At 49.1% G+C, this 22,736-nt stretch overlaps 1 protein-coding gene across 1 annotated transcript in view; it reads left to right on the top strand.

Annotated features, from left to right (window-relative positions):
• XYLT1 (xylosyltransferase 1) overlaps positions 1–22,736 on the top strand; it is a 332,499-nt gene that overhangs the window by 84,260 nt on the left and 225,503 nt on the right. The window contains exon 2 of the mRNA XM_066382542.1: positions 19,345–19,383. Within this exon, the coding sequence (XP_066238639.1) occupies positions 19,345–19,383 (39 nt within the window). The remainder of the gene's footprint in view (positions 1–19,344; positions 19,384–22,736) is intronic.

Raw genomic sequence — 22,736 nt, 5'->3', positions numbered from 1 at the left:
TAAGTCATAGAACTCAGAGTTGTCAATTGACGTTTGTCTAACCTAGATCGATTTTTTATCTTTTGCTAAGACAGAAGAAAGATTATTTCATCAGACTTTAATATGCTGCAACATACGACACCTTGGTATTTTTCGTTGTCTATAACACTAATGAGGATTGAATAATTTGTAAAGCTTGGTAGGTAGTAGCACACACAGTAGACTGTGTGGGATGTGTTCTGATTCCTAAAAGTGGGAAATAGAAATGACCTGAAACTCCTCTTGAAAATTTTCAGTGTGTCGGTTCACTGTGTTGGTTTTCAGATGCACATTTGGGTATGATTATGGATATATTTGGATCTGATTATGGAAAGCCAAGAATGTAAATATGATCTAGGTGGTAGCGCTGGCATCTAGTGAAGTCACACATCACTCCGCACTATACCTTCTCAGGGATTCCCTGATGCTCTGCGGGTGTGATCCCAATCACTTCCTGGGACCCACAGGGACACTGTGCCCCAGCCTGTGCACCAGTCCTTCCCCCTCGTCGCATGCCACTCGCCCCTGCACATTCTAGGTTTAGGCTTTGTCTCTCTGGTTCTTAGAATTGATGTACAGTTTCCCACTGCAAAGACTTCATTAATGCTGTTCCTTTTGCCTAAAATGCTTATCCCCTCTCTCATGTAGGACAAGTTGATTCTTGCTCTTTTTTTGAAGCCCAGTTTAAGTCTTAACTTCCTGAAAGAATCTCTCTCTTCCCTACCTAGGTTGAACTTCTTCTGTTTCATGTCCTCCCTATGTCTGCCTCTGCGGTGGCATTTAACACACGTGTAACTAAATCACTCATTTTGTCATCGGTTGATATGTGAAGATTGAATCAGTCAACCCCTACTCTGTCTTGTTGTAGCCTCTGTGTTCATTGAATTTTACAGGCACTGTGAGAGCTGTAGAGCAGAGTGTTCAAGAGCAGGGCATCCAGAGACAGATCTGAATTTGGTCACATTCTGGCTCTGACACTTTGCAGCTGTGTGACTTTGGGCATGCGCCCTAACCTCTCTGAACCTGGTTCCCTCATCTGTAAAACAGGGGCTAAAAAATTTATAGAATGAGTCTTTGTGAGGATTGAGTGAGTTAATACATGTCAGTGGCTAAGAATAGTGCCTGGCACATAGTATATGTTGATGCTGATGGTGGTTAGTACCATACGTTCTACCAGTAGTAGCAGTAATCTTGAGAAATTGTAGCCAGGTAGCTTAAAACGTTGAAGGAGAGAATTTCATTGTTTGTGCCACATTGTGAGTGGCCTATGTTATCATAGAAGAGTTGTTTAAAGCCTCGGTTTTCTCCCCTGTGTAACAGGTCAGCATTACCTACTCCACTTTACCTGTTCACAGAGCTGGGGTGAGAGGTCAAAAAAGATGGAGCTTTAGCCAGCCAAGCCCTGGTGGAGTCACACAGCAGGTGCTTGATGAAATGTATTGGTTCCAGCACATGAGAACCTGATTAGCATCTCCTCATAAGCCATGAACAGGGATGCTTGAGTTGTGTTTCAGGATCTGAGGAGCTGGATTACAAACTCAGGTTCCCATAATAGCCCTTCAGGAATCAGTCCATATCACTGCTGTTTTAAACAAAACAAAATGAAAAATAATAACAGATGATCCCAGGTCCTGGTTTTATATGGCACTAATGAGATAGCAGCACAAGCGATTGGAGGATATATTGCTAACAGACGCAATAAACACAGCTGTGATTATATTAGCAGTTCTCAAATGGCTCCTGATACAGCGAGTATGAGTGAGGTCAAGAATGTGTTAGAAATAGATGTTTAGGTATGTTACAGCCTTGTGACCCACAGGTTTTAAAAGAAATACTTATTTGATGACTATTTTGAACCAGACATTATTCCAAGTGCTTTTTAAATGTTGAGTTCATTCTGCTAAGAGGCTGGGAGGTAGGTACTATAATTATTACTGTTTCACATACGAGGAAACTGAGGCACCAAGATGGAAAGGAACTTGCTCAAGGTCAGACAGAAAAATGGACTGAGCCAGCATTTGAGCACAGTAATCTGCTGCAAGAATCCATGTTCTCACCCACACCACTGTGCCTGGAAGAATGTAACAGATGAAAACAACTAATTGAGTGGGAACTACCCACTATCTCCTTGAAGGAGCCAGACCAGCTGTCCTTGGTCCTGAATTCTATAGGCTTCTTCATTAATGGAGCTTGTCTACTGGGTTCTAGAATAGAGGCATTGGGAGCGGTTTTGCCCTGAAATTGATAGAACATATACAGACTCCTCTCTTTATCTTTGACACTGTGCCCACCCCATCCACACCCTCTCCCCCCAAACAGTTTCCTTTCACTTGGGTAAAACGTGCGAGTAGTTTACCATACCTGCTGAAAAGCAGGGTCTTAATTAGCTGTAATTTTTGAAGTCTGCAGCTGTAAACTGTGCTGAAAAGATTGAAAAGATTACTGCACTAGTAATAAGATAATTGTCCCTGAGAAATGCTGTTAGCATGTAAACACATTTAGCGTGTGAAATCAGAACAACTGTAATATTTCCCCCTTTTGGCGTTTAAAGATGATCCTGCATGAATAATTACAAACTAAATGCAAAGTGCAGAAATGGAATACTGCCTGCTTTTCCTTTCCTTCCTTCTCGCCTCTGTCATGGCTCAGGAATAAAGGTCCACTTCGTGTACTCACCCCTGACGCTGGCTCCTCCCCCCCCAGCCGCCATCGACTCGGGGAATTCCCCCAAATCAGGGGTGTGAGGCAGACCGAATATACAGCTTTCTAGGAGGGCTTTGGATGCAAGAGACCACAATGATGTGCATGTGAATGTACACACACACATGCACACGCACACACACACTCATATACAGAGCTGAAAAATGGTCATGACTATGGACAGCGGAAGCAGATGCAGTTAACCTCAATGCACCTTCTTAGACCTAGAAAGCCACAGTATAAGATGCCGCACTTGCCACCTCTCTGTGGGACCTATCTTGTTTCCGTTGAGTTTTTGTGTCCTTGGGTAAATTGGGAAGATACTCTCATTTTATGATGTCAGTACATGCTAGGCAGCCCATAAGGGTGAACCTCCCCACGTCCTCAGACGCTAGCCGATCAGTGGGTCGGACTTGTCCACTTCTGCTTATTCGTTCATTCCCAAGGCTCCTTCCTCTTTGAGGGGAGGACGTGATTTGCAGTCAGGCAAACATCCTACGACTCATAAGTTGCCTGGGTTCGAAGTACTCACCTATTCGATTCCAACCCAGTGTGACTTGAGGATCACTTGATTTGGGTTCAACAAGAATTTACCAAGTGCCGCTTGTGTGGCAGTGTCAGGACTCAGTAAGCATAAGAACAAAGAAGATGGGCCTTGACCTTGGAAAGCGAAATAGTATAGAGCAGGGAGTGAGGCCCCGTGTTCGCAGCTCCGAGTCGTGGGCATGGTCTCGGTCCTGACCCAGGGTTCCTGAGTGTGTGTTCATACACTCTTTTTGAGTCAGATCGTGCTTGGTTTTGAAGCCACGCCTTGCTTTACAGCCAGTCTACGGTTATCTTATACTTCTGTCGAACCCCAGGGCCTCCGCCGAGAGCATGAGGACTTGGTAAAGCAGAGATTGCCAACTCCAGTGTCTACAGGCACCAGACAGGCAGCTTTAGTGAGAGAAGCATGTGGGGAGAGGGAGCTGTGACAAGTTGGAGGTGCATGCCCCTTCTTAAGAGTTTTTTATTCCCTGGCCGGTTGGCTCAGTGGTAGAGTATCGGCCTGGCATGCAGGAGTCCCAGGTTTGATTCCCGGCCAGGGTACACAGGAGAAGCACCCATCTGCTTCTCCACCCCTCCCCCTCTCCTTCCTCTCTGTCTCTCTCTTCCCCTCCCGCAGCCGAGGCTCCATTGGAGCAAAGTTGGCCTGGGTGCTGAGGATGGCTCTGTGGCCTCTGCCTCAGGCGCTAGAATGGCTCTGGTTGCAACAGAGCAACGCCCAGATGGGCAGAGCATCACCCCCTGGTGGGCATGCTGGGTGGATCCCGGTTGGGCGCATGCGGGAGTCTGTCTCACTGCCTCCCCGTTTCCAGCTTCGGAAAAATGAAAAAAAAAAAGAAAAGAGTTTTTTATTGATTGATTTTACAGAGAGAAGAAAGAGGTTGGGTGGGGGGGAAGCAAGAAGTATCAACTCATAGTTACTTCATTTTAGTTGTTCTTTGGTTGCTTGTTGTATGTGCCTTGACCGGGCAAGCTCAGGGTTTTGAACCGGCGATCTCAGCGATCCAGGTCAATGCTCTATCCATTGCGCCACCACAGGTCAGGACACATGCTACTCCCGGATCCAGACAGTCGGTGCCCTATAGAGATGATGGATGTGTGTGGCCATTTCTTCTGACTTTCCAGGAAATGCCAGAACTTTGCAGTTTTATTTGAAACCTCCTGAACTTTAGGTATTGACATCATATGTAGCATTTTGTTTTTGTTTTTTAAATACGGCACAGGCTGAAGAAAACATGTCTGAGCTGAATACGGCCCGTAGGCACCCAGTTTGCTGTTTGCTACCCGTGCTATAACCCAGTGGTTTTAAACCTTTTTACACTTAGGGACCGGTGAAAATAGGATAGTTATTTCAGGGACCGCTAAGGCAGAAATCACCCTGAGCATAAGCAAATTTGACTAAGATCATTGGGTCTGTAATCTTCATACAACATCAGGGTGGTTAATCTTTTGCGGGCCGGCATGGTGTTTCTGGTGGACTGGTGCCGGTCCGTGGGCTGGTGGTGGTTGAGAACCCTGAAATAAACCCGTGAAGACGATATTCTCCAAGTGCCTGCTCCTCACAGGCTACTGCTGGGTCATCCCTGTTGCTTCCTAGCGCGTGGTGATGCATCGATTTGAGACTGCAAACTGGAACTCGCGCCTTGCTTCTCCAAGTCCTCTCTCATCCTGCCCTGCTCCCCTCCCCACCGACGTCGCCAGGAAGCTCCCGGGAAGGGAGCGCTTCCTCTCCTGAACAGATCCTACAGTTATGCCAAGCATGTCACGTGTGTGAATGAGGGTCCCCGGGCCCCCACCCCCCGTGCAGAAAAGCATCCACATGAAAGGGGACCATTGTAGCGTCCGGGTCAGCAAACAGCACGGAGAACAGTGGTCATATCCCGGGTGCTGACTATCAGCTTGCTCGAGGCTCTCAGGCTCTTGCCTGACCTTGGCACAGAGGCTGGCGAATTTGGCTTTCTGGGTGTAGAATGGGTCGTTTCAGAAACAAAGCCATTGAGACCGAGTTGAGGAGAGTCCTCTATTCATCGATGAAAGGAGCTCATTGTACAAAATCCGTGCGCCCCGCCGGACCCCCTTCCTCTGGCCTCCTCCTCCTGCCGTTCCCCCAGCTGGGGCTTTGTCAGCGGCCCACAGGATGCTCTCCCCCAGGCTGTGCTTTCTTCCCATCTTCCTGCCTCTGCAGCTTTGGGGATGCCCTCTGCAGAGGGAAAGCTGGGCTCGGGGGGCCCCTGTGCACGTTCTCGGCTCCTGGGGCCAAGTCTGTTGTCGTGGGCGACGAGAGCACTTCCTTCCGGGAGGGCTAGGAACAAACAGCCAGTTCACAGGCAGCTGCACAAGGTGGCCGTGCAGGAAGTGAGGAGAGAGTGGGCACTAATAAGTCTTCCTGTTCTGCCCTCTGCACCGAAGCCCCCCCCCCCCACCCGCCACCCCTAAGAAGTCAAGACCATTGAGCTCCAGGTAGAGGCCTCTGAATGAATAATACCCTGTAGTGCCTGACTTTCTCATGGGTCGTTAGACTCTTCTGTGTCTTCTCTCAAGTCGTGACGTCCTGAACTTTTCTCTCTGGGGACTGGGGCTGAGGGTGGGGTCATGTTGAATAAGCTGCCCAGTGGGTAAGATGGTCCCTTCCTTTGAGAGTGGCAGTAAAGGATGGTGGTTAAGAGATGGGAGGGGCAGGGGCCGTGGACAAGGGGAGGGTGTGTACCCACCGGTAAGGAGGTAGCCGCCACCCAGCTCCAGCTGCAGCCGTGCCAGCCTGCATGCCCCCTTGTCCAGATCGTGTGACGTTTTCAGAAAAGTCAGAAATCTGGACATTGTGAAATCACCCAATTTTTAAAGGTTGGCAACTAGAAAAAAAAAAAGAAAGTATGTGTACCATGTAGGTTAAATCATAGCACATGTAAGCATTTTGGTTACTTTTTAAAAATAGAATTTCTCTGAAAATGTTCATGTTAAACAGGCCTGGCTCTGTGGCTCTTGAGCAAACCTTGTAGCCTTTCTGAGCCTCAGTTTCCTCCTCTGTACGTTAGGAACAGTACTACAAGGCATCCATAGTCTGGCAATAGGTAAACACTTAAAGTCAGCAAGAGCGTCCCCCTGTGGGAAGAGCGTAAAATAAGTTCATCTGTTTGCAGACTTTATGGCAGGGGTCCCCGAACTTTTTACACAGGGGGCCAGTTCACTGTCCCTCAGACTGTTGGAGGGCCGGACTATAAAAAAAAACTATGAACAAATCCCTATGCACACTGCACATATCTTATTTTAAAGTAAAAAAACCAAAACGGGAACAAATACAATATTTAAAATAAAAGAACAAGTAAATTTCAATCAACAAACTGACCAATATTTCAATGGGAACTATGTTCCTCTCATTGACCACCAATGAAACAGGTGCCCCTTCCGAAAGTGCGGCGGGGGCCGGATAAATGGCCTCAGGGGGCCACATGTGGCCTATAGGCCGTAGTTTGGGGACCCCTGCTTTATGGTCATCCTGTAGTAGCCACTCCATGAGAATGGAATGAGGATTTATTGAAATAAAGTACATAAATTGCTAAGTGGGGTGTTTCATAAGGACTTAAATGATAGCGATTATAATGGCCATCATTGCCATGTTGTCGTCATCATAAGCATCACTGTCATTATCATGAAGAAATATAGGAGAAGGATGGGGAAGCGGGACGGGGGGCACTGTGTCTCTCCTGCTCCAAAACCTCCCGACTTTGACCCTGACTCTCGTTACAGGAAGCTCTGCCGGTCTCTGCCCTGCAAGCTGACCTGCCAATCATTCTATTCCAAGTAGGAAGGAGGCTCTGAGTTCCAAGGCACAGCTGGGAGCTGGGGTGTGTCCTGCGTAACCACTGCACAGCTCTCCCCTCCGTCACCCTGTGCCCCACATCCTGAGGCCAGTGTCCCCCGTGGCTTAAATCAGCTGTTCCGTGTGTGGCCTCTTGGAAACATTCCAGACATAGAGCAGTGCTGAATCAGTTTTCCCAGAGCTGGGAACTGCTGTCTTCTGAACAACAACAACAACAACAAAAAATGTCCCGGTTCAAGGCTCTTGTGGGAGAGCTGATGAAGAAGAGGAAATGGTGAAAATGGGAGAGGGAATAGACGTTTATTTTGGCAAAAGGGATGAGCCCAGGATTTTGTATCAGACGACTGGGTCTTGATAGAAACTGTGTGTGGCCCTTGGTAAATTCACTTCCCATCTTGGATCTCATATGCCTCACCAGAAAATGATGGGTTTAGATTCAGGGTCAGGGATGGAAATAAGTTTCATCTCCCAAGAAAACCGGAATCTATTGGTAAATGTCTGCTCATAGGACCATACTGAGAATCTGAGGCCAAAGTAATTGCTGAGTCGTATCTGCCTCGGGCACCATACAGAGAACTCACGGCTTTCCTGCCCTTCATCTCGGAGTTTATTTCTGACATTCGCAATCTTGGGTTTGGGGGATTCAAATCTAAACTGTTTCCCTGGGGAACAGAAAACCCACCCAGCAGTCCCAGGCGCTGTAGAACAAAGCACGGGATCTCTGGACTCCAGACAGTGTCTACGGTACACTTGGCAGTATTGGTTTCAGCTGGGCTGCCTGCCATCTTAGTGGCCACAGCAAGTGGGTGCAAAATTGGTAGGTGCCGCGGCCTGCGCCTAGGGAGAGCTAATTATTGGGCTGAGCTGGCGACGCGGCTTATGTTTCGGGCTTCGGGAAGGCGTGTGTCCAAGCGGAGCCCGGGTGGCCAGCTTTGGAAGGACATGGAGCCCTGGACAGACCTACCAGGACCTCTTGCCTGGCTGTGTTGGGTGGAGGCTGCCTTTCTCGGTTTTCTTTCTTGGCACGTGGTGTGTCTTGTTTCTGGTTTGGAATGCCTTTGAGCTGTGAAAGCAGAAGCCTCAAGTGATAGGAACTGTTCTCCAGGAACAGCTGTGGCCTGCCCACTCTGGGCCCGGACGGAGCAATGTCTCTGAGACAGCATCTCAGGCAGGCTTCACAGTGACCCTGCGAGGTGGCCGTTATCACTGCAACCAAGTTAGGTAATTAATCTGAGGACTCGCAGCAAGGAAATGGGAAGATCCGTTCATTAGGAGCATGTGATCTCATTCCACAAGTGCTTCCTAGTGCCAGCTGCCCACAGAAGCGTGGCCTGTGATTTAGCCATTAGATTTAGATTCAAGATACAGTTTTCCCTCTTGAAAACAGTGTCACTTCGTGGTCTAGAAGGGCAGCCCTAGGAACTGGGCTTTCCTGTTCCAATCCCTGGCTTTGCTGCAATTTGACTTTGATCAGGTTGCTTCTTCCTTGAGCCTCAGTTGTACTATCTGTACAATGGGGTTGTTACTAACTACATTCTAGAGTTGTTCTGAGGTTTAAATGATATCTTATAACCCACTTATAATAAAGTCTTGCATTGAGGATGAACCCAATCGTAACTACTATTCTGATTCCTGTTGATACTGACCAGCCATGTGACCTAGGCAAATTGTTTAAATGCCAAGGGGTGACAAACTCTGTTTGCAGCGGCCAGGCAGCAGCCAGGGCCAGGAGCTTTGTGGTCTGGCAGGAACGCATGTCCAGTGTTGCTAAATCTCCCCTTTTTAAAAAGAGAAGTGAGAAATCTGCACTTGCACGTGAATGAATTATCCTGGTTTTAAAACATTAGCAATGAGTTCAAATACTTCATCAATAGTATAGACCCCCAAAAGAAAAGAAAAAACACCCATGTGAATCATCCACAGGCCACCAGTGGCTACCCTGTCTTAGCTTTCCTATCTCGAGCCTCTCATTTTTCAGGTAGATACATTTGAAATCTTATCATTCTGAGAGTTATAATTCCGTGTACTCTGCAAAGAATTACAGGACCTCTTGAGATACACTCAGAGCCAAGTGTTATGTACAACATTCGGTAACTGTTGTTTCCAGAGATACACAGGCCAAGTGGAAGGAGCGTTAGAGTAGTTCCCGCGTTTCCATGTGCCCGTGGTTTCTCCCGTCTTCGTGGCCATGACGATGAACCGACTCCAAGGGCCGGAGCTTCATTCTGGGATTCTGTGGCTCAGCTCTGGGTTCTGGGCTAAATAAATAAATAAATAAATAAATGAATAAATAAAAAAAAATGGAGGGAATGCAGAACGGCAAAGATTCCTATAACTTTAAAATCTTGTCCATATACCAGAGAGAAACAGCCAGATCCTCCCCGTTTTATGGGCCTAACCCTATCTGCCACCATATCTCTAAAGCAATGAGAGTCCCCAGGGCGTCTCAGCGGGGTTTCTGTTTTCTCCCCTGAGCCCGACGGGAAGGTGAGTCCGCGTTTCCCAACAAGGCCAGTGCTGTGTGATTCTGGCCTGTCTGAGCATTCCCAGTGCAGCCTTTCTCTGAGAACAAGGGGAGTTCTGTGTCCCTGGCATCCCTCCCTCGTCGCCCAATGCCACCCGCCGTGCACGTGCCCTGCTTCATCTCGAGAGCCGAGAGCCGCTGAGGGAGACCAGCCCTTTGTGAAATGCCACAGGGACATCAGGAGACAAAGCCCCTTTGTGTGAGCACCTTGATCGCTGCCGGGATTAGATCGAAAGAAGGAGTTGAGGAGGGTCACACATTCTGGGGAAGGGGATGCTGGAAAGAGGGCAGTGGTGACAGGGTTGCTGGAGCAGGAGGGACATGTTCGACATAATAGTGGGGAGAAAGGAAGGGGCAGGAAGCACCTTGCGCCCTGCTGCAGACTGGGTTACCCCCCCCCCCCACACACACACACACATACCAGAAAAACTCCTGTGTCAATATACTAAGCCCCACTCTGATGGTATTAGGAGATGGGGCCCTGAGGACGTGATTGAGGGCAGAGCTGTTGAGAATGGGATTAGTGCCTTTATAGAAAAGACCGTGGCCTGACCAGGCGGTGGCACAGCGGGTAAAGCATCAGACTGGGATGCGGAAGACCCAGGTTTGAGACCCCGAGGTCGCCAGCTTGAGCATGGGCTCTGCTGGTTTGAGCAAAAGCTCACCAGCTTGAGCCCAAGGTCACTGGCTCCAGCAAGGGGTTACTTGGTCTGCTGAAGGCCCGCGGTCAAGGCACATATGAGAAAGCAATCAATGAACAACTAAGGTGTTGCAACGTGCAATGAAAAACTAATGATTGATGCTTCTCATCTCTCTGTTTCTGTCTGTCTGTCCCTGTCTATCCCTCTCTCTGACTCTCTCTCTCTGTAAAAGAAAAAAAAAAAAAAAAGACCGTGGAGAGCTCCCTCCCCTGTTCTGCTAGGTGAGGACACGGCAAGAAGTCGGCCCTGTGACCCAGGAAGCAGCTTGATCTGGGACTTTCCAGCCTCCAGAACTAAGAGATAGAAGTTTCTGTTGTTCACAAGCCCCCCAGTCTGTGGTATTCAGTTAGAGCAGCCCCAGCGGGCTGAGACACACCCATCGCGGCCATTTCTTGGGGACACGGAGCATGAAGCACCAAAGTTTCAGGCGTGTATCCGGCTCGTGGTGGCTGACTCGGGTATATTAGAGGTCGGAGTCCTATTCTTAGTTTCTCACTGGCTGTCTTTGTCACCTTGGATGCTTCGTCAGCCTTGCATTATTCATGATACAGTGCAGGAGTTCTCAGTCTCCTAAGACTCCCCTGTTGAGTGTTTAATAAAAAAAAAAGCAGATTCTCTGGATTCTTTCCCAGAGATCCTGAGTCAGTAAGTTCATGCTGTAGGATCACCAGGATTTTGGTTAAGGAACCAGTTTCTGACAGCTTACAAACCTGATGGAGCACAAGTCCTGGCTCCATCCCGTGTCAGCCCAGTGTTTTTTGAGCACAGGTGATCTGATCTGTAAAATGGGGGGGGGGGGCATGATACCTCCCTTGGCAGCGTTGCACATGTTCCCGGTGCTGGGCACAAAGTACGCATCCCAATCGGAGTAGCTAAGTTTACCCCTTTCGCTGCTGTCGAGTGGAACTGGTTTAGCTGACGTCTGCAATACCTCACAGTTGAGGAGAGCCGTAAGTTTGGGTGCAGAGGGATACCTCTCAGCCTTCATAAGCCTGGAAGAAATAAACATAAACAAAGGGACGGTTGGTTTTGAGCCGTAAACCATGTGCCAGACGTTTCAAATGCCCGGTTTTATTTAATGTTCACAACACCCCTGTGATGTCCGTGGCATCCCATTGTCAGCAGGAGGTGATCATATATCTGGATTTGCCAGAGACAGCCTACATGCATACCTGTTGAGCTGGTGTCATTGTTATTATTGTCCTTTTTCACTTAACGGCAACGGTCCCAAACAATAAATTCAATGCAATCCCACTTATTTACATTGCGTGACTGAGAAAAGGAGAGCTCAGAGAAGCTCAGGAATTTTTCCCAAGGTCAAAAGTTTGCCAAGTGTTACATTGATGAATTGCCAACCCCCAGTACCTCAGATTTGACTGTACTTGGAGAGAGGGCTTTTTTAAAGACCCTGGTGATTAAGTTAAAAGGCGGCCATTAGGATGGGCCCTAATTAAGTCTGACTGGGGTCCTTACAAAAAGAGGAAATCGGGACACGCAGAGACACCAGGGGTACTCGTGCATGGAGCAGAGAGAAGGTGAGCACACTGAGAGGGTGGCCACCCCACTGCGGAGGGGAGAGGCCTCAGAAGAAAACAGCCCTGCCGGCACCTTGATTTTGGACTTCCAGCCTACAGAACTATGAGGCATTAAGTTTCTGTTGTATAATCCGCAGAGTCAACGGTTTCTTTGGGATGGCGGCCTGAGCAGGTTAATAAGTCAGTGACACATGATTTAGACCTAGGGCTGGCCCCCAAAGCTGCCCTCTCTTCCATTGAGTGTTCCTCCTTGGCCCTGTGCCAGGCCCATAGTTACAAGTGGCGGCGTCCATTTAGGTCTCGGGCCTGACATCCAATCTCAGCTCCCACTTGGTGGGGTCTCTGATGAGCCCACTTCTCCAGCGGGCAGGAGTGGTGTCGGTGAGTTTTTTGTCCCTTGCCATCTCTGACCCCATGAAGAGTTCACTGCACTTCCTGAGGCAGCTGGTGTTTGGTGGTGACAAAGAGTAAGGCGCAGTGTCTTGATGGTGGAACTGTTGCAGGTGGACATGAGGCTCAGCCATGGAGTTGCAAGCAGAGCATTTTGGGGACTCACATCCAGGAAGATGAGGTATAGTGGTAAGACATATTGGTGCGGGATCAAACACAAAGGACTGTCCCCAGGTGCCCAGTGTCTCTTCAATGACCAGGTGGCTTAGCTCCATCCTGCTGTGGAAGAAGACCAGTCTTGTCCTCACCAAGCCCAGAAGAAGTGCTAGGGCCCAGAGATAGGTTCCGTTATCTGACATTGGCAGGGCATCGAAGCTGCTGTAGTTCATTTAGCCTGTGCCAAAGCTCAGTCCCGTGCAGCCTCTGCGCCATCTGGCTCGCCGAGTCCCTGTCCCTGACTCTGCTCCGGTGGGCGCTGAGCTGCCACCCCCAGCCCGGGCTTGGAACCCACCTAAGCTTGGGCCTGTGCAGCTGCTATGGAGAGAGAGTGCATGCGAACAGAGAACTAACTGTGAAGGGCGAGCACATGCTAACCTAGACAGGCTTTTGTTAAACTTTGATTATATTACCTTGGGCTTGGGAACAGGTAAGCTTTCTTTCGGACTAACCAATCCCTTTCCTGGCTCCTTGTGGGCTTGTGCCGGGTCGACCCCTAGCCAATATCTTTCCTAGGTCTTCCGGGGTTTCATGCCCTCATCCAAATCTGATCTTTTACCCAGGCTAGATTCCGCCCCTCTGGGGTCACCCTCTTGGCTCTTAACCATGCGTGTCTCAGTAGAAGAATCTCCCCTTTACCGTTTATTTCTGCCCTCCCCCCTATCGTCCAGTGAAGAGACAGGTTGTACCCCAGGGAAGTTGGCCAACCTGGCCATGTTAATCCCCTCGGTGGGGATTTGGCTGTCCCCTGTGGCGTCTGAAGCTGTGACTTCTAGACTTGAAGCCTGATTGCCTGTCACCTCCAGACTCACTCAGGCCCAGCCAGTCTGGCTCCCTTCTCCGGTGTTAGCTCCTAGCTGCCTCCGCTGGCAGAAGCTTCCTGCCTCTGTCACTGATCAGACGGGCCCACAGAGAGAAAGCTCCACGCAGCCTTCTGAAGTCTACCTGAGTGTGTCCGTGCAGACGTGGTCCCTTAGTGGCCCATTGTCTATCTGCTGACTTAATAGGCCCCATGGTGAAGTCTGGCTCTCAAGGCTTGAGTCACAGGCTTGTCACCGCCACACCAAAGCCATTGCTTAACACCCAGAACTAAATGCTGTCTTCAAAGCGAAGGAAGAGAACGTTCTGCCCCTTCCAACGGCCGAGGCTTAGCTCAGGATTCAGCGCGGACCAGGAGAGACAGAGATGTTTGAGGCAGGCACGGAACGGCAATGCACACATTCCTCCTTCTCTTCTCCTTTCTTATAAAAGCTTGCTTGTTAAAATGAGGCCTTTGGCCTGGGGTGGGGGGGAAGGCTCAAAAACATGTGAGCACGGCTTCCTGGTCTTACACGTAAGGCTTGTGAGGTGCAAACAAGTTTCATTTTCCCAGGACCTGTAATCAGGCACTCACCTCTTATTTAAACAGTCAGCTTTGGGAATAGAAGTGTACACAGAGTCACTTTAAACTCATTTCTGTCTCCCGCATGGTGCCCGCCAGGCATAGAGCTGGCTACTGATTCGGAACTCGGTAAACATGTGTGGATGGATGTGTGGCTAATTCAGCACAGTTCCCCATTGTGACAGTGACTGGGTTTTGTTTTGAGTCATGACACGTGTTCTAATTTATATCAGCCACGTCCACTGTCTTTTTGAAAAAGATCCTAAAAAAGGACTCGAGTAGTTGTTATAGTGGTACCTTTTGTTTGCTGTATTCTTCCTTTTGATGTACATCAGCCAGGTGCCAGGTCAGTCTGTCCAAGGTGGAACTGTCTTCTCTCGTAGAACCACCAGAAAATAGCAGAGCAGGGGTTTCTCAAGGGGAATGCTGGGATCGAATCCAGGCTTCAGCACTGTCTCTGTAACCTAGGGTGGGTTACTCAGTCTCTCTGGTCTTTAGTTTACCCATCTCTAAATGGGGAGTATCTACCTCATAGAATTGTTCTAAGGGGTAAAGGGAATGGTCTATCTATAGAGGTTAAGCCAGTTCCTGGTACATGGTAAGAACTTAACAAGTTATTACCTATTACTTAATTATTACCTTAGTAAGTTACTAAATATTACTAGTATTCATTATGATTCTTCACCTTGGTCAAGTAATATTCCCAGGGGATAAAGTATAGAATAAACCAGAGGAATGAAAACTGCCTTTATCTCAGGGCCAGAGAATTCTGAGTGGTTATTTCCACTAGGGTTGTTGTAATGGCATATAAATAAATTTGGAAGGACTGGTGTATTTGGCAAAGAGTGCTGAAGGCTAACTCATAGGCAGTACTAGATCCTGATGGTCAAATATTTCCTTGCTTGGTATAATGTACACTTTGCACCGAACCTGGTAATGGTAGATTCTCAATAAGTCATAGCTATTAGTCATAGCTATTTTAGGTCCCTGGGACATTTGCAGACTTAGGAAGAGTATGTTCCATTTTGTTTCCAAGGCTGGGGAGATTTTACAATACATTTTGGTTCTATCAAGGTCAATGTTTGGAAAGTATATCAGTTAGTTATTGCCACAATGATGTTGTACAGCTTTGTACAGGCACAGCTCAGAGATGTTGCAGGTTCCAGATCACTGTGATAGAATTTTTGGGTTTCCCAGTGCATATATATAAAAGTTATGTTTACACTTTACGGTAGTTCATTAAGTGTGCAATGGCATGTCTAAAAAAACCCAATATACAGAGCTTAATTAAAATACTCTGATGCTAAAAAATGCCACTGTCATCTGAGCCTTAAGCAAGTTGTAACTTTCTTTGCTGGGAGAGAGTCTTACCTTTAATTTGTAAAAACACAATGTCTGTTAAGCAAAACATAACAAGGCTCTGCCTGTCTAACAAATCACCCGGAACTCAATGGGTTGAAACAGACACCCAGGGTGGGCCAAACGTAGGCTTACAGTTGTCCGTATGGAAAGCAATACAATAATTAATAAAAAAATAATACAAGAATAGACTCTTTCTCATACTCACAGCTGTAAGCCTGCTTTTGCCCGTGCTTGTATGTTCTCTCTGTGTCTGAAGGTTGGCTGGGGGTTGGCTGATGCTGGATTCAAACTGTAGGTTGGGTCTGGGTCTATTTGCAGGAGAGACCTCCAGTTGCATCCAAGGAGGTCTCTCATCCTCCTTCGATCAGCAGGCTACCTGGGGCATGTTCTTCTGGTGCTCATGGTAAAAGCACAAGAGGTCACACTCAATTTCACAAGCACATTTCAAGCTGATGCTCATGTTGTATCTGCTAAACTCCCATTGGACAAAGCGGGTCAGATGAGACAAGGCTGAGGTCAGAGGACGAGGAGTCACACTCTACAAGGAAAGGCAAATTCACATGACCAGAGGGCATGAGTATAGGGAGTGGTGGACAGCGAGGACCACGAATTCAGTCTACTCTGTTCTCCATTTGGCTTCCCCAGTTTAGTCATTGCCATATCTGCTAATGAAAGGGCTTCCCTTGCTTGAGGCGGTTCCCTGGTTCCTGTCCCCTCATTAAGATTCTAAAAGCACTGTGAGCAGCATCGGAGCACATTGCAAATTCCCCTTTGTTCTTTAAGAGCCTTTCCCCTGACAGACAGGAATTTACTCTACTGTAAAGCAAAGAGTCCCAGTTTAGACAGACAGGATGGATTAGGCAGACAGCATCATTGACCTGGTTCCACTTCGTTAGCCTTTCCAATTAAGGAAGATGTTGCTGAAAGTGAGACCTCACAGACGTGTAGTCATACCTTGAGTCCTCTGGGCTGAGCCTCTGTAGGGAGAGCCCTGAATTTCTAATGTGCCCGTAGGGACCGGAGCAAGGTTCTGTTGGCAAGTGAATCCTAAGTGTTAATGACTGGCCACTTGTGAGTACTTTATCTTCTTGGCTAGGTAATTAACATGCTAAATAGATAGCATTTGTTCTTTTGTCTTCCAGAAGCTTTTTTTAATGAATATTGGACCCCTGACCCTACACCCACGGGGTCTTTGATCTTGGAACATCAAATAAAGAGTTAGCGTATCATTGTATCCAAGAATCAGACTCTTGGTTTTGTCAACACAGTTGACAGAGGTTTCCTGCGGTTTCCCAAGGAAGGTCTTTTCCAGTGAAGTTGGCTCTTATGGGCACACGATGGCATTTTCTCTCTTTACCCCCTTGGGATTCTGAGCAATGAAGCGTAAGCCCCAAACAATGGCCAAATGGGCTGTGAAGTACAACTTAATGAATCTGGGCACACACCCAACACCCGGTGCCAGTGCTTTTGCAAGGACGTGGCTTTGAGAATGAGGCTCAGGTTTTTGAGTCCCAAGTGCAGCTTCTTATCTTCCAGTCAAAATCTCGCTGGTCGATTCTGTGTGGAGAGAGAGGCGGACGCACACAGACTCCTCTGGGCTGAAGAGCAGACGTGGCAGGCTCTCAGGCACCGAGCAGCATGCCGGGGATCCTACCGCCACTGCGGGTCACACAGCTGGAGGGCAGATGGCTTTGTCTTCTGAAGACAAAAGCAGACCCTGCCCAGTGCTTGCTTAGTTTAACACGGGGCAACTGGGAGCCACCTCTCCGAGCGTGCCAGTGATAAAGGTTCTGGATAGAGGGCACTCCGGGAGGGACAGCTAAACTAGTGAGCTCTCTTGAAAAAATGGGCTCAGTGAAGGTTCTCACCCATCACAGCTGCCACTTCTGCACCGTTGGGAAGGAGTTAGTAGGGGTTTGAGGAGAGAGGCCTGAATGTTCCCTCCAGGAATGTTTCCAAGTCCCCCGCGGCAGCAATGTGGGGAGAGTGGGGGGAGGGATGTGAAAATTAAGAGTGAGGCGTCCACTTGACAATTCCCTTTGAGTTGCGCCATTGAATAAATGCTGGTGATTGGACTCAGAATGGTGATTGGAATCGGGGAAGAGGAATCCCCTTTCCCCCATCTTAAGAGAAGAGTACCAGAGCTCAAAATGTACCTGGGTTCATCATGGCTCTGACACTCATCAGAATTATTATAAATAGGCATCATTGTGAAGATACCACAGAGGAATGATCAAGAAAGTGACAGTTCGTTGAGGGTAGGGGTTCAAAATGTCTTGATTTCTCTATTACTTTTTTTAAAAAATTGTGGTAAGAGCACTTAACATGAGATTTACCCTGTCAACAAAACTTGACGTGTACAATGCGTATTGTTGACTGCAGGTCCAGTGCTGTCTAGCAGATTTCTAGATCTCATTCATGTTGCTTAACTGAAACTTTATACTCATGGAACAGCATCTCCCGATTCCACCCCCCCCCCCTCCCCGTCCCTGGTAACCACCATTCTACTCTCTGCTTCTACAGGTTTGACTATTTTAAATTACTCATAGAGGCCCTGGCCGGTTGGCTCAGTGGTAGAGCGTCAGCCTGGCGTGCAGGGGTCCCGGGTTCGATTCCCGGCCAGGGCACACAAGGAGAGGCGCCCATCTGCTTCTTCACCCCTCCCCTTCTCCTTCCTCTCTGTCTCTCTCTTCCCCTCCCGCAGCCGAGGCTCCATTGGAGCAGAGATGGCCCGGGCGCTGGGGATGGCTCCTTGGCCTCTGCCCCAGGCGCTAGAATGGCTCTGGTCGCAACAGATCGATGCCCCGGAGGGGCAGAGCATCGCCCCTGGTGGGCGTGCCGGGTGGATCCCGGTCGGGCGCATGCAGGAGTCTGTCTGACTGTCTCTCCCCGTTTCCAGCTTCTGAAAAATACAAAAAATAAATAAATAAATAAATAAAAAATAAAAATAAATTACTCATAGAAGTGGAATCATAGCTCCACTCCCATGTCCTTTGCAGCCATATAGTAACCAAGATACAGAAACCACCTAAATGTTCACTGATGGATGATGAAAGAAAATGTGGTGTGTGCTTACCACAGAATAAGAGTCACCTTAAAAAAGAAGGAAACCCTACCATATGTGATAGCGTGGACGAACCTCGGGGACATTGTGCCAAGTGAAATAAGCCAGACACAGAAGGATAAATGTGCCTGATTCCTACCCCTGTTCTTTCTCATTCACTGTCGGGGCCAGTGAGCTGGTGCTGATTTGCATGGCTTCCTAGAAGCCCATATTGGAAAATCTGCTTGGATAAAGCAAAGCTTCCAACTGAGTTCGCACGTCATACCCATTTTCTGTAAGAGGCAGCTTGAGGTTGCTTTCCCAGAATTACAGACTCAACATGGTTACGTTCAAAGCCAACATTGTGCAGACAAAAATAGCCTTTATGTGCCGGTTTCCTGTTTTTCTTGGAAACGGCGTGCTGAAAACCACCGCCTCCTCCCCGTCCGTCCCTTCCTCCTCCGTACACACCCTGGCCCCCACCCAGAGAGTTTATGTTTAATGACCCGAGACATGACCACCAAGCTGACCCATTCAATTGGCTTTTGTAGAGAGTGAATGGATCGGACTGTTCTCTGGCTTTCTCTCTCCTGAGAAGGATCTTCCCCAGCCCTTTGGACAGTGCTCTGCAAACCGGGAATTAAGCTCTTCGCTTTCTTTGTCTCTGTCTCATTTCTGCCCTCATTCTTTCCCAGATCAGACACAAGTTGGTGGCCTTGCCCCTAATGGGGACTTCATATTCTTTCAGGATTATTTCTAATCCTCATAGGGAGCTGTCTTCTCCTCCATGCAGAGAGTTTGGATACCCTTTGAGATGTTCCGTGAGGATGCTTTGCTTCTTGTTGCTTCACCCTTCATCAGTTTGCTTGATGCAGGTGTCCCCTTAACACCTTAATGAGAAACTTAATCCCTCTGGGTATTGGGGGCACGGGGGGCATTGGAGATTGGGGTACGCTGTTCTCACATCTCGTAGAGTGGAAGAGACAGAGGTGGGCAGCCCACCTGTGGGTTGCTTAAGGACTGAAGAGATCTAGCCTTGTTATAAATGGTGCTGGGGCAGTAGGTTCAGTGTATCCACCACTCAGGTCTGTTTTCTCCTTTCTTCCCTCAGGACCCACACCCAAGTCCGCTGATCACCCTGGAGACCCAGGTCAGTACCTTCCCGTGGTCTTTGTCGCTTCTGTCTGCACGGATGTTCCGGCACCAGCTCTCCAGGGAGCGTCTGTGCGTCCTCTGGGCTCCACAGCTCAGAAAACCTGGACGGGCACAATAGGCCGTTCCTCTGTCCCGTCGGGATGTGTATGCGTGCACGTGTGTGTACGCGCACCAGCTGACGATGTGTGTTCACGCACGTGTGTGCCCAGCGTCTGGAAGGGTAGAACCTTACCCGTTGTCCTTTGCTTCTGCCCAACAATCATGAGGAGGTGAAAGGAAAGGGAGAGAGGAAACAGAAGGAGCCAGCAGCAGGGGGGTGGGGGGTAGGGGGGTGTTCTTTCATGACCTTGGGCTGAAGAATCTGGATGGCAGTGCTGTGTCTGTGTGGGGCAGGCGACCCGTGGGCCCTGTAAGAAAAGGTTCACTTTTCACTTTCCTGAGAGCTAGGGCAACAGGCCAGCTGTGAGTCTGGGCCTCCGGGTCCAGCAGACCCAGTGCAATCTCAGATCCATGTCTTCTGGCCCTGAGAGGTCACTTAACCTCGAGGTCTCCTCTCCCCGCCTGGAATATGACCACAGTGAGAGCGGCCTCCTGGCAGGGTGGTGGGGAGAATTATAGGGAATGACGACCATGGAGTCGTTGGTGTATACTGAGTACTTGTGTCAGCTCTGTGACCCGATAGCCCTGGACCTTTCCAACGGGACTCAAAGCGGGCGTCTCTTTGGATTGATGGTGTCCTGAGCATTGTGGGTTAGTCAGAGAGTGAAGGGGGAAGATGGACAGGGTGGCCCCATCCAGAACCCCACCGCTCAGAGTGTCTGAGGGTCAGAGACAGGCAAACCTATGGGTCTATACTTCAGGACTGAATAGCAGCTCCCCAGGGGTTCTGGAGCTCTCTGGAAGGGACCCCCTTCCTCTCTCCTTCTGGACCCTCTTCTCCAGGTCCTGCCCTCTCACCAGCATCTCCACCTCGGTCTTTCCAAAGGGTACGAGGAGAGAGCCTGCCCTGCCCCTCCTCCCCTGACCCGGAAGGCCAGACGTTGAGGGGAAAGTGGATTCTCGGGCTTTCTTCGCCCTCTTGCCTCCAGGTCTCCCGGCGCACACGTAGTTCCCTCGGCTCCGGGGGTGACCAGACAACACAGCCGGCAGGAAAGAGCCATGCTGGGGCTTTGAGGGGGATAAAGACCCAGTTTTATTTGTCTGTTTGGTCGTCCTCTGGTCTGGCTTTTCCAAACTTCCACTGTTCACGTGTCATCTCAGCCATGTTTGCCATAGGTGAATTGTACCTGTTCTGTTAAATCACTCAAAAATGCATTTGTCCGTAAATTCATTTTCTTCCTTTCAGAAGTAGACTTATCCTAAGCTAATGGTTACCCATCAGGGGTATCTTTGATCCCCTCCCCCCCAGAGGGCATTGAGCAATGTCTGAAGATATTTTGGATTATCTCCCCTAGTGGGGTACTAGCCACTTGTATGTAGAGGCAGGGATTTGCTCAGTATCCCTCAATGCACAGAAACACCCCACCCACAGGAAGGAATCTATCCTAAAATGCCAAGAGTGTCGAGGTTGAGAAACGCCGTCTTAAGCAATAATATTGGTGAAATCACAAGTTTGACATGCTATATATATATATTTTTTTTCAAAACATTAAAATAAGTATTAAATCAACAAAATTTACAAGTTCCTTTGGGTGACCTCTAAAAGCATCTAAAATACTCCCAGGTGTTGGTGTACCACATTTTGGGAAATGGGTCTCCAGCCTGGCTTCCCGGTGGATTGTGGGAACTTCCAGGGCATTTAAAAAAGGATGGCCTTGCTTGACCAGGCGGTGGTGCAGTGGATAGAGTGTCAGACTGGGATGCGGAGGACCCAGGTTCGAGACCCCGAGGTCGCCAGCTTGAGCGCGGGCTCATCTGGTTTGAGCGAGGCTCACCAGCTTGGACCCAAGGTTGCTGGCTTGAGCAAGGGGTTACTCGGTCTGCTGTAGCCCCCCGGGCAAGGCACATATGAGAAAGCAATCAATGAACAACTAAGGTGTTCTCATCTCTCCCCGTTCCTGTCTGTCTGTCCCTGTCTATCCCTCTTTCTGACTCTCTGTCCCTGTAAAAAAAAAAAAAAAGATGGCCTTTCTTTTCTTTATCAGTTCTTCCCCATAGAAAAACTCATTAGACTTAAGAATAGCCCCTGGGAAACAGTCTGTGTCCAGAATTCTGGAAGCCAAATCCTACGTCCTGGGGGTGGAGTGGCTCTTCCCTGGAGGGTCCTGTCCTTCTGTCCTTCGCCCTCCCAGATCCCTCACTGTGGAAACCATCCAGTCAGCCCTTCAACCTCCGTGAGAAAGAGCAGTCACATGCCAACGGCTCTGCCAGCACGCTGTGAGTGTGACAGCTCACCTCTACCCTGTGACTTCTTAGAGTCACATCCTCTAGCCCAAGGGACCCGAGCCTCGATCTGCAGCCAGCTGTGGCACGGGATGGGCTTTCTGCATTTGTGCCACACCGTTGGAGAAATGACTCAGTTTGTCTCCAGACAACACTTCCGTCAGTCTCATCTGGTTCTTGGTCTTTGAGGAGCTGTAGGATGTTGTTGTCTTTCCCCGGGTTCTGATTTCCCATGTTAAGGAGACACTGGAACCCAACCAAAGTGCTTTTTTTTTTTTAAAGAGAAAACACCTCTTGGCACAAGCCTGTGGTGGCCAGCTCTTACTTTGTGCTGGGCCTCAGCCCATTGTGTGACTCACAGTGGGGTCCTATTCAGTTGCCGGCGGGCAGGTCAGACGAAGGGGCAGGGAAGCGTTTCCTGGCAGAAAGTAGTGGCCCAAATATTACCCAGATGGCACAAGCAAGATGGCAGATGCGGCGGAGCTTGGAAGAAGCAGCCATGCAGAGGAAGTGGCAGATGTGCCCCGGGCCCTGGGTCAGTGCCCACTTCCTCCTCCCAGCTCCTTTTGCTCCTAAGAAAGGCATTACCTGGAGCACAGGTGCCGCAGGTGTGCCTGCCTTTTAGAGTTCACTGCCAGCCATGTCCGCACGTCACACATCGTCGGTGGCTTCACTTGCACAGGGCCCAGCCTGCCTACGACCACCGGGGCCGTCCCTCCATGCATCTCCTCTCTCCCTGGGGTTCGCTGCCTCGTCCCTCGCTCGTACTTGGGGAATCTGTCCCCGTGCAGCTGTTCTGAGTTGGGGGAGACGGATTGATGGCTGAGGACTCCTCTAATGCTCTTTGCCATCAGCACAGCAGAGCTTTGCATCTGGTGGCATCAGCAGGACTCTCTGCTTAACGGCCAGATTAATAGAATGAGGAAGCCGAGGAAGGTTGAAATCCCTGGCGTCAGCTTTCCCCTC

The sequence above is a fragment of the Saccopteryx leptura genome, chromosome 4 (assembly GCF_036850995.1).
Source record: "Saccopteryx leptura isolate mSacLep1 chromosome 4, mSacLep1_pri_phased_curated, whole genome shotgun sequence".
NCBI classification, from domain to species: domain Eukaryota; kingdom Metazoa; phylum Chordata; class Mammalia; order Chiroptera; family Emballonuridae; genus Saccopteryx; species Saccopteryx leptura.
Note: the sequence above shows the minus strand (reverse complement) of the source record. Positions and strands in the feature narration are given on the sequence as shown.